Source organism: Diadema setosum, chromosome 9, assembly GCF_964275005.1.
Source record: "Diadema setosum chromosome 9, eeDiaSeto1, whole genome shotgun sequence".
Taxonomy (NCBI): domain Eukaryota; kingdom Metazoa; phylum Echinodermata; class Echinoidea; order Diadematoida; family Diadematidae; genus Diadema; species Diadema setosum.
In genome coordinates, this window is record NC_092693.1 from 15,517,324 (window position 1) to 15,529,696 (window position 12,373).

General features: G+C 43.5%; 1 protein-coding gene across 1 annotated transcript in view; it reads right to left on the bottom strand.

Annotated features, from left to right (window-relative positions):
* LOC140232491 (probable phospholipid-transporting ATPase IIB) overlaps positions 1 to 12,373 on the bottom strand; it is a 59,121-nt gene that overhangs the window by 13,274 nt on the left and 33,474 nt on the right. Inside the window, exons 13-14 of the mRNA XM_072312585.1 lie at positions 12,195 to 12,356; positions 218 to 310 (exon numbers count right to left, since the gene is read on the bottom strand). Coding sequence (XP_072168686.1) covers positions 218 to 310; positions 12,195 to 12,356 — 255 coding nt within the window. The remainder of the gene's footprint in view (positions 1 to 217; positions 311 to 12,194; positions 12,357 to 12,373) is intronic.

Here is a 12,373-nt window from a genome sequence, read left to right on the forward strand (position 1 = left end):
AAAATACGGAATGTGCTGTGACAAACCATATCTGTGATCTTCAAACCATCTCTCCAGTCACAGAGCAGACAGGGAGAAAATTTTGACTGCTACTGTAATACAAATTTAAATTAAAATCAAGGGCCTTATCAGTTGAAAAGTTCGGTGACATGCATCAAACATCCTTGTACAGGATAAGGATAACAAACACAAATGATGAGACTTGGGTAAAACGTACCTCTTCCTCAAGCCAGTCGTTGTACTGGACGATAGAATTCATGACTGTGTCGGCACCCTTCATGTAAAAGATTATTTGACCCGTCTTCTCCTCCTGTGAGAGTTTAATGAAAAAGAAAACATCAAACTGAGCAATTATTCCTGTCTTTATTCAAACCTGATTAGTCTCCATGCTTCTCTCTTGCCATTCTGTGACAAACAACACATAGTAACATCCCATGGAAATTTACAATCTTAAATCTCGGGATAGACTTGACAATCTTAAATGCCGTTGTGTCATGGCCAAGCTGCTATATGATGAATGATTCTATATTGGACAAGAAAAATTCATTTGTTTTGTGTGACCTGAAGTTCTGATGGATTTTCCTCTCATTAGCTAGCTTTGCATTCGTGTTTCATGACCTTGTACAACATTTGGGTTTGAATCTCTACCAAACTAATATTAAGTGTACAGTATGTCCCCCAAAAATTATAACGGGACCATCCGCAATGATATCTTTAAAAATAGTGAATCAATCTAAATACAAATTCAGGGTATGAAACTATAACTCATTGCCCACATCTTACAGAATACCCCATTTGATTTGCTTCAGTGGTCACAGAGAAATGAGGAATTTTGTAGAGGATGTCGGGAATCTCTTCCCTCCAAGTTCTGTCTATTGTATTAACACACAAGAGCATTGAATTGCTAAAATTGGAAGAATCAGACTCATGACATGCTTTACAACAATCTACATTTCTCTGTGACTGCTTAACCAAATTGAATGGGGCTTTCTGCAAAATAGAGCTAAGATGTTATATTTTAAGACCCTGAAGTAGCACTTAGACAGGTCAATGATATTGGGTGTTATTAATTCGAAAATCTGATTGTAATTTTTTGGGGGGACATGCTGCAGTATGTAAGAAAAATACAATCAGATTTTCGCATTGATAACACCCAGATTGACCTGTCTAAGTGCTACTTCAGGGTCTTAAAATATAACACTTCGACGATCTTGTGTGTGAATACACTAGACAGAACTTGGAGGGAAGAGATTCCCGACATCCTCTACAAAATTCCTCATTTCTCTTTGACCACTGAAGCAAACCGAATGGGGTTTTCTGTAAGATGTGGGCAATGAGTTATAGTTTCATACCCTGAATTTGTAGATTGATTCTATATTTTTAAAGATATCATTGCGGAGGGTCCCATTGTCATTTTTTTTTTTTTTTTTTGGGACAAATCATACATCCAATAGTAATCATACCTCTAACATCAGTAACATTTTCTGTTGAGTGCAACATAATGTAACATTGTGGTTTTTGTCAAAACAAAGAGAAAGAAAGATTTCTGAGAATCAAACATTCAAAACAAAAAGTAACATAAAAATACATTTTCTGGAAAATGAGTCACCCTGCGTCATTCAGGAAGTCCAATCCTTCCGGTCACATTCTCCACTTTTACTTGCCAAATTTGGGCATAATGTCCACTCTCTGCCCTCCTTGGGTCAAGCTATGACCTCATAGCCAGACATAGCCCTCCACCCAAACAAAGTGGCAGTAAAAGTGACGTAGAACTGTGCGTCGGTGGATTGGAATTTAAAGTTAAAATATATCTTTGGGAAGGGTCCTAAACCCAATAAATAGCGACGTTTTCCTCTCCTCACTTCATATTGGAATCTTTGACAACGAAGAAACAGCAAGATATTGTGAAGCAGAGCGAGTGATCGGGAGTCAGCTATCTTTGTCTCCGGCAGGGGTAAGTTATCTTCTTTGTCAAGCTTAAACTGTGAAGTCTAGTTCGAGTCTAGTATGTTGTCCAGATAGTGTTAGGATTATCTATGAGCTGCTACTTGCGCTATAGATCAGTGATAACATTGTTGCTATTTCAAATAGAGTTGAAATAGGGATCCTCTGTTATGTTGAACAGAGTGATGCGAATGTGCATGGGCACATCCTGAGATTTCATTGTCGTTCATATATATCTGACTTCTGAAATATATGGCTCAAACCTGCCTCAGATTCAGATTGGTTGATATGACATTGTTTATCGGTTATCGAGCTCCTACATTATGTGAGTGGACGTTGAGTTAAGTTGAGTTGACAAATAGGAAGAACTTGTTGGAAAAGCTGGTTAAAAGATAGACTTGACAATTTGAAAATGTATGTTCATTGCTGCTTTCACAACATCTTGATTGGTGACATTGTGTGTGTGACGACATTGTGGAGTAAACACTTGTGAGTGTAATATTCTAGTCATATCGGTGTATGCACTAGGAGACCCCCCCCCCCTGTCTCTCTCTCTCTCTCTCTCTCCTTCTTCTCCTTCTTCTTTATTCTTCCTCTAATTCCTTTCCCTATTTCCATATCTTGCCTATTGAAGATGATAGGAGTGTTTAACGGTATAAGGCCCGGTATTGAATGTATACTGTTGGTTCTTTGAACAAATTGAATCTTGCTTTATTATGTTGAGTTGTTTGAGAGATCACTGAGATATCAATATCTGTTATTGGTGGATTGAGTTGCAATCATGCTAACTTCTTTATGTGATGTCTGTTAATTACATTTGCTAATTATTCTGCTTTAAATGCATTACTCTGATTTAGCATATGATTACTTGCTCAAGTTAGTTAGCAATACATTTATGAATTCAAGAGCAGTGCAGAACAATTCATTGTAGCAAGAAACACTGTGACGTCAAAATTCTAGAAAACAGAGCAAATTCACTTTAACCTAGTGAGCGGACTTTGGACCTAAGGTCATTCAATCCTCTCTGGTCAGTGAGAGAGCATTCTTGACACATTTACGACCAAGGAGCTTTCACACGGAACACTCTTGTTATAGAACAGTAGAGCTACAGTTAAGCCAATATAAACGCTTTTACATTGGAGTTTGTATCAGAACTTCTGACATAAACTTAACTCTGTATAGAGAAACCTAATGCGAATTAGAGATTTACTATTGTAAATATGGAAGCATAATGGAATAGCTATAATCATGCAGTTGAAACAAATACTCAATGAGCATAGCATGAATATATCAGGATTTAACCATTCATTGCTGAAATGTCAATAATCAATGACTATGTGCCAATTACAAGTTGCAGAAACTATGCTAATGAATGTCGGTACAGAGTGTATAACGATGCAATGACGCAACAAAGCATAACGAATAAGAGTGAAAACATCTGAATTATAAGACTGTGTATGCTATATTAATGTCAAATATTCATTCATGTATTCAATGACAATACAATGTACTCATTATCCCTTGTACATAATGTTTACATCTTTCAGGGTTTGGGTTCAGTTTGATGATCAGAACCTGCGAATAATAAAGAACACCCGTAACCAACATAGCGAGTCCCGGCTCCATTTGTTGTCGTTACAAAAAATTGGCGTCACGGACAGGATTCGCAGATCACTGTTCACCCACCTGCCCCTTTGCTGGAGAAAATGGAGAAATCGGAGATTGACGCCCTGAAGGAGAAGGTGGCGGAGCTGGAAGCCAAGCTTGAGGGAGAACGGGATGACACCAAGGACCAAGCCTCAGCAAGCACAACTACCGGCATCCAGCCCATCTTCTTGACACAAGGAAGGCGGCTGGAAGTCTTCAAAGGGAAACCGGTGAAACCAGGAGATCCAACCGTCCAGGACTGGATCATAGACATGAAAAGCCAGCTTGCTGTCCGGAACTTGGGTACTTCAGAGCAGGCTGCTTTCGTCCGTGATCACCTAGGAGGGAACGCCCGGAGGGAGATCCTTGGTCGTGGTGATGCTGTAGCCGAGGACGTGAAGGAGATCTTCGCTACTCTGGAGAAGGTCTTCGGGAGTGGGGACTCTCTTCCGGTTCTACTCCAGAAGTTCTTCAGCTACCAGCAGGCTCCAGCAGAGGGACTGCTGGAATGCTCACTCCAACTGGTGACCCTCTATGACCGCATATGCTTCCTGGACAGCTCCTACAAGGGCAGCAAGACGGAAACTCTAAAGGGACGGCTGGCGGAGACTGTTTGTGATGAGGGGTTGCGGCGAGAGCTCAGACGACTGAACACCGAGTCTCCCGACCTCGACTTCTTTGAACTCCGAGACCGTGCCCTAAATTGGTTTGGGCTGTCGAGGAAACCTAAGGCAGCCACCTTGCAGGAGACCTCGACGAGCGAAAAGGCAAGCATCCTGGATATCCTGAAGAGGCAGGGTGACCTTCTGGAAAAGCAGCAACGTCAGATTGAGGCGTTGACTGCTGAACGTTCCAGCCGACCAAGGATCACCTGTTACTACTGTGGGAAGACTGGCCACATTCAACGTCAGTGCAAGAAGAGGATGGCAGACTTGAATCGGGCCAATGAGGGTCAAGCTATCACCAAGCAACCGGCGTCACAAGCCCCAGCTGAGGTGCCAAAAGAGTAAGGCCCACCGTTGAGAGCCAAACGGTGGGTAAGGAATGTCATGGCTCAGCAGTTTTCGAGAAGGCGGTGGGAAGCTGTCCGGAGGTGTCGGTGGATCTCGCAGGGGTGAAGGACGTCAGATGTTTGCTGGACACTGGTGCCCAGGTGTCTACGATTACAGAGTCCTTCTTCAATGAGCACCTCGCTCATGAAGAAATTGTTGACGTTTCAGAGTTCATCTCTATTACAGGTGCACAAGGTCTGGCAGTTCCCTATCGCGGCTATGTTGAGTTGCCACTGGAGGTCATGGGAAAGAGGTTTCCGGAGATGGGTTTCCTCGTGGTGCGTGATCCTGTTCACCCGCCCATGGCCGAGCGTAAGAAGCTTGTTCCTGCTGTCATCGGATCTAACGTCCTTCGAGATGTCAACAAGGCACTGAAGTCCACGTCAGAGAGCCAGTTTCAGCAGACACTAGCAGAGTCCAGTGAGGGAACTGCATGGGTCCATGTCCTTGCCCTGTATGAAGAGGTGATGGCCCGGAAACCCCAAACGACTACGGAAAAACGTTATCAAGTTCGGTCTGGTGGAAAGAAGCCCATTCTTCTACCAGCAAGGTGTAGTATTATGGTAGACTGCACTACGCATATGCCTAGACAACCTTGTGTCGCAGTTGTTGAGGAGAGGGATACCTCAGCACTACCAAATGGACTCGTTCTCCTACCTACTCTCGTAAGGGTGCCCTCCTCAGGAAGAGTTCCTGTCCAGATGGTAAACTTCAGCAACAGCGACATCTATCTTCATCCTAGGACGCCAGTTGGTCTGCTGGAGCTGTCACCAGGCAATCTAGAGTCATCATCTGAAGAGCATACTGTTGGTCTGGAGGAAGCATACAGTTCGCCCTCCTCGACTGGAGCTATCAAGGAGATGATGGAGAGGATGGAGGTAGACGAGGAGATCAAGACGTCCCCAGAGCAGCTTCAGGCAGTCGAAAAGCTAATCCAGAAGCACTTTGACAGGTTTAGCAGAGATGACATGGACATTGGGTACTGCGACAAGGTGGAGCACAAGATCATCCTCGATGACGACCGCCCCGTACGCCTACCCCACAGGAGGATTCCCCCACATCAATGGAACGAGGTGAGGGAGTACCTTGAAAAGTCCCTAAAGCAAGGCATCATCAAAAGGTCATCGAGTCCATATGCATCTGCAGTGGTTCTTGTTCGGAAACGTGATGGTAAGCTACGACTTTGTATTGACTACAGGTCCCTGAATGCCAAGACTCATAGAGATGCCTATCCCCTCCCCCGCATCGAGGAAGCCCTGGATGCTCTGAAGGGTGCTAAGTACTTCTGCAGTCTAGACTTGGCACATGGCTTCCACCAAGTTCCCATGGCAAAAGAAGACAGGGAGAAGACAGCATTTCGAGTGGGGACAGGAGGTTTGTATGAGTTCTTACGAATGCCGTTTGGACTCTGCAATGCTCCTGCAACCTTCATGCGGCTGATGGACCTGGCATTCGGCGATCAGAACTTCCAGTCTGTCCTCATCTACATGGATGACATCCTCGTGTTCGGATCAACGTTTGAGGAGACCCTTCAACGTCTTGACATGGTGCTAGGGAGGCTGGCTGACTTCAATCTCAAGGTAAAGCCAGAGAAATGCAACCTCTTCAAGAAGGAGCTGCGTTACCTGGGCCATGTAGTTTCTGCAGGAGGAATATCACCCGATCCGGAGAAGGTCAGAGCAGTACAGGAGTGGAACACCCCTCAAACTGAGACTGAGCTTCGTGGATTCCTTGGTCTATGCAGTTACTACCGGCGCTTTGTACCAAAGTATGCTGAAGTGGCGGCACCCCTGCATGCCCTACTGGGGTCAACATCAAAGAAGAAAAGGTCAAAGAGGACTGCAGAGGTCAAGGCTAGGACTCCACTGTCTGAGGCGTGGAATGCGGACTGTTCTAAGGCAATGGAGGACATGAAGCGTCATTTGACGTCAGCACCAATACTGGGGTATCCAGACTTCAGGGAGCCGTTCATCCTGGAGATAGATGCCAGCCATCTTGGACTGGGAGCTGTGCTGTCCCAGCAGAAGGATGGTAAGAAGGTGGTCATTGCATATGCAAGTAGAGCATTGAGGCCGAATGAGAGGAACATGCAGAACTACAGCTCAATGAAGCTGGAGTTGCTGGCGTTGAAGTGGGCCGTAACCGAAAAATTTAGGGACTACCTGATTGGAGCTAGCTTTACGGTGTACACGGACAATAATCCACTTAGTTACCTCAACTCTACTGCAAAGCTGGGGGCCACAGAGATGCGCTGGCAGGCAGAACTAGCTCAATTCCAGTTCCAGATAAAGTACAGGCCAGGGAGGATCAACACCAATGCTGATTCTCTCAGCCGGAAGACTGACCATGGACGTCAACGTGGGAGACTGGAAGAGATGGAATGCTGCCCTGAGACCACGATCACGGAAAGAGGCACCATTTTGCCGGCTGCACTGAGAACGACAATCGAAGAGGTGGCAGAGTTGCAGTGTCATGATCAAGTTCCTGACAAGGAGGTGGGTTCAACATTCACCCTACCGTCCATCCCCAAGGAAGATCTTGTAAGGATGCAACATGGCGACGCAACTCTCTCTAAGGTCTTGGCTTACAAATCCAAAGAAGTTCAACCTTCACCGCGGCAGTTGATGGCCGAATCAAAAGCTGCCCGAAAGATTCTCCGTGAGTGGGATCGCCTTACCGTTAGAGATGACATCCTTTATCGCAAAGTCCTGATTGCTGATTCAGAATGTTACCAGTTGTTCGTTCCAGAGACCTTGAAAGGACGGGTGCTTCAGGCTGTCCATGACCAAGTTGGACATCCAGCCTCGGAGAAGACAACTGCTCTTGCCCGTCAAAGATGCTACTGGCCCTCCATGGCTGATGACGTCAAGAAATACTGTGAAAACTGTCAAAGGTGCCTGCTCTCAAAGTCCAGTAACCCCAGAGTGAAGACTACAATGGGAGCGCTCATTGCCAAGAAGCCACTCGAGATCCTGGCGATCGACTTCACCACGTTAGAGCCGAGTGGGAAGATCGAGAGCGTCCTGGTGATGACAGACGTCTTCACTAAATTCACCCAGGCTGTACCATCTCGGGACCAGAAAGCCTCAACTGTGGCCAAGCTCCTTGTCAATCACTGGTTTGTCCGATTCGGGGTGCCAAAGAGGATCCACAGTGATCAAGGAAGGAACTTCGAAAGTCACCTCATCCGAGAACTCTGTGCCCTCTATGGTATCCAGAAAACCAGGACAACACCATATCACCCAGAAGGTAATGGTCAGTGTGAGCGATTCAATCGCACGCTCCACGATCGTCTTCGCACTCTCCAACCACAGCAGAAGAAGAAGTGGACTGAATTCCTGCCAGAGATTGTGTATTCTTACAACTGTACACCGCACTCTAGCACAGGGTATTCGCCCTTCTATCTTTTCTATGGTCGGGAGCCAACACTACCAATTGACCATGTGTTAGGAGCAGCCACGCAGCAAGATGAGGATGCAGACGACTGGTTGTCCTCACACCACCACCGTTTGCAGACTGCTTTCAATTCTGCTGCTAAGATGACGGAGAAGCAAGCTCTACGACGACAGGCACGGGCGAACGCCAAAGCGACTGATGAGGGCCTGCGTATAGGAGCCAGAGTCTTCCTTAGGAACCGAGTGTTGGGAAGAAACAAGATCCAAGATGTTTGGAGCGACATCCCCTACAAGGTTGTCGCTAGACCAGACCCGACAGGCAATGTCTACATTGTGGCTCCCCTACATGGTGATAAGGCACACGAGGGAAAGGCTATACACCGCCGTAACATCCTGGACAGTCGGCAACTCGTCCCCGACATTGCACCTGATGTTCTAACGGAGGCAGAGGCATCTGTAGCTAAAAGTCCTGATGTGCCACAACAGGAGAGCGACGACAGCACACCGATGGTAGTCCATGTGAAATTGACAGCGGGACCAGAAACGACAGTCGACGCTACACAGGTGCAGCATGAAGGAGGCGAGAACGATCATGACGACACCAGTAACGACAGGGACGACAATCGACAAGGTGACAGCGACATCGTGCCTGTGGCGGATGACGGCGAAGCAGTCATCATGAGGGAGGACGACCTCCCTGCTTTGGAAAAAGCAGGGGAGCGCCCAGAGGATGGACCAGAGTCAGCTCCACCACTGAGGCGTTCGGCTAGGCTGCAGGGAAAGCCGCCGCCAACCGTCACTGAGGAGATTCTCGCAGATGTTAGCAAGTCGCACTTGCTACTCCTTACTCTACTTTCGGGTAGAAATTAAGTATTTGAGTTAATTGATATTAAATAATTATGTTTATTGGTATGTTGTCAGGGATGCCAACATGAAGCAGGGGAGAATGTAACATTGTGGTTTTTGTCAAAACAAAGAGAAAGAAAGATTTCTGAGAATCAAACATTCAAAACAAAAAGTAACATAAAAATACATTTTCTGGAAAATGAGTCACCCTGCGTCATTCAGGAAGTCCAATCCTTCCGGTCACATTCTCCACTTTTACTTGCCAAATTTGGGCATAATGTCCACTCTCTGCCCTCCTTGGGTCAAGCTATGACCTCATAGCCAGACATAGCCCTCCACCCAAACAAAGTGGCAGTAAAAGTGACGTAGAACTGTGCGTCGGTGGATTGGAATTTAAAGTTAAAATATATCTTTGGGAAGGGTCCTAAACCCAATAAATAGCGACGTTTTCCTCTCCTCACTTCATATTGGAATCTTTGACAACGAAGAAACAGCAAGATATTGTGAAGCAGAGCGAGTGATCGGGAGTCAGCTATCTTTGTCTCCGGCAGGGGTAAGTTATCTTCTTTGTCAAGCTTAAACTGTGAAGTCTAGTTCGAGTCTAGTATGTTGTCCAGATAGTGTTAGGATTATCTATGAGCTGCTACTTGCGCTATAGATCAGTGATAACATTGTTGCTATTTCAAATAGAGTTGAAATAGGGATCCTCTGTTATGTTGAACAGAGTGATGCGAATGTGCATGGGCACATCCTGAGATTTCATTGTCGTTCATATATATCTGACTTCTGAAATATATGGCTCAAACCTGCCTCAGATTCAGATTGGTTGATATGACATTGTTTATCGGTTATCGAGCTCCTACATTATGTGAGTGGACGTTGAGTTAAGTTGAGTTGACAAATAGGAAGAACTTGTTGGAAAAGCTGGTTAAAAGATAGACTTGACAATTTGAAAATGTATGTTCATTGCTGCTTTCACAACATCTTGATTGGTGACATTGTGTGTGTGACGACATTGTGGAGTAAACACTTGTGAGTGTAATATTCTAGTCATATCGGTGTATGCACTAGGAGACCCCCCCCCCCCCTGTCTCTCTCTCTCTCTCTCTCTCCTTCTTCTCCTTCTTCTTTATTCTTCCTCTAATTCCTTTCCCTATTTCCATATCTTGCCTATTGAAGATGATAGGAGTGTTTAACGGTATAAGGCCCGGTATTGAATGTATACTGTTGGTTCTTTGAACAAATTGAATCTTGCTTTATTATGTTGAGTTGTTTGAGAGATCACTGAGATATCAATATCTGTTATTGGTGGATTGAGTTGCAATCATGCTAACTTCTTTATGTGATGTCTGTTAATTACATTTGCTAATTATTCTGCTTTAAATGCATTACTCTGATTTAGCATATGATTACTTGCTCAAGTTAGTTAGCAATACATTTATGAATTCAAGAGCAGTGCAGAACAATTCATTGTAGCAAGAAACACTGTGACGTCAAAATTCTAGAAAACAGAGCAAATTCACTTTAACCTAGTGAGCGGACTTTGGACCTAAGGTCATTCAATCCTCTCTGGTCAGTGAGAGAGCATTCTTGACACATTTACGACCAAGGAGCTTTCACACGGAACACTCTTGTTATAGAACAGTAGAGCTACAGTTAAGCCAATATAAACGCTTTTACATTGGAGTTTGTATCAGAACTTCTGACATAAACTTAACTCTGTATAGAGAAACCTAATGCGAATTAGAGATTTACTATTGTAAATATGGAAGCATAATGGAATAGCTATAATCATGCAGTTGAAACAAATACTCAATGAGCATAGCATGAATATATCAGGATTTAACCATTCATTGCTGAAATGTCAATAATCAATGACTATGTGCCAATTACAAGTTGCAGAAACTATGCTAATGAATGTCGGTACAGAGTGTATAACGATGCAATGACGCAACAAAGCATAACGAATAAGAGTGAAAACATCTGAATTATAAGACTGTGTATGCTATATTAATGTCAAATATTCATTCATGTATTCAATGACAATACAATGTACTCATTATCCCTTGTACATAATGTTTACATCTTTCAGGGTTTGGGTTCAGTTTGATGATCAGAACCTGCGAATAATAAAGAACACCCGTAACCAACATAGCGAGTCCCGGCTCCATTTGTTGTCGTTACAATAATATGTAATTTGTGCCAAAATTTGAAATAATGAAATTGTATGTTTAAACTCATAAGATGAACAAGATAATCACAGGATCTTTGTCAGGAACTGATATATTCCAATTATTTGTACTCTGTAGTATCAGGTTTGAGCAAATGAGTGTATCACTTTTGGCAAATGAAACTTTTTGTTTTTGTTTTGTTTTTGTTTTTACACTATTTGATATGCTCAATGTGAAATGTAAGGCCACACTTGATGTCATGAATCCAGTGGTATAGGTGGGACCTTTTTATCATATTGAGGATGTTCAGTACCACATCAAATTCAAAATGTAATTCAACACTGTGTTTAGACTTGATTTAATGTACAGGGTAAATCAGACAAAGAGAATGTTGCTGAAATGATGATTTTAGATACAATATACTTAAATCTTCTTATTTGGGGGGGGGGTTGGTGGTAATTTGCTGTACTATTTTTATTCCACTTGATACAATGAAAAATGAAATGTGTGTCTCAATTATCGTTACCTTTGTTGATTTGTACATATATATCCAAGTGAAGAAATCTTTTATACGTTGTACAATAATACCAAACTGAATTGCTGATTTGGTATCATCTGAATGGGAGTGAATAAATATTATTAGAAAAAAAATGAGGGAATGACTTAAAGGGACTGTACAGTACTGGTTGAGGTGAGGATTTAGCTTGCAATGTTTTGCCAGATATTTAGAAACCAATCTATGAAATGTTAAAGAGTATACAATTCTACGGGGAATAAAAAAGTTTATTTGATGAAAATCGGTTTTGTAATGAAAAAAAAAGTTTATTTGATGAAAATCGGTTTTGTAATGACTGACATATCCAAAATCAAGATTAAAAAAAGCAATTCTAATAAAAGTCGTGGCCTGTCAATTTCACTAGGATCGCTTTTTTTTATATCTCAGCCATATAAGGACCAATTTTCATCAAATAAACGTTGAATCGTTCTTGGAATTACATGCATACTTTCCTATTTCATGAGAGGTTTCTCATTATCTTACAAAAAAATTTTGTAAACCTGACATTAGGTCTCAACCAAAACTATACTATCCCTTTAAATCTGAAAGAGGCCAAATTCCTTCAGGGCTGAGTAAAACTCACCCTGACAATAATCCCCATGCGCTTGGTCTCCGATGTAAAGGGGAAGATCTGTAGGATGGAGTAGTCATCCAGGTCCCCCGTTGGCGTCCGCAGCACCATGGAGTTGAGGTTGCGCTTGACGAGGGTCAGGTTGACCGTCTCCGTCCAACTCACCAGGGCAACCTGGACACCAAAATGGC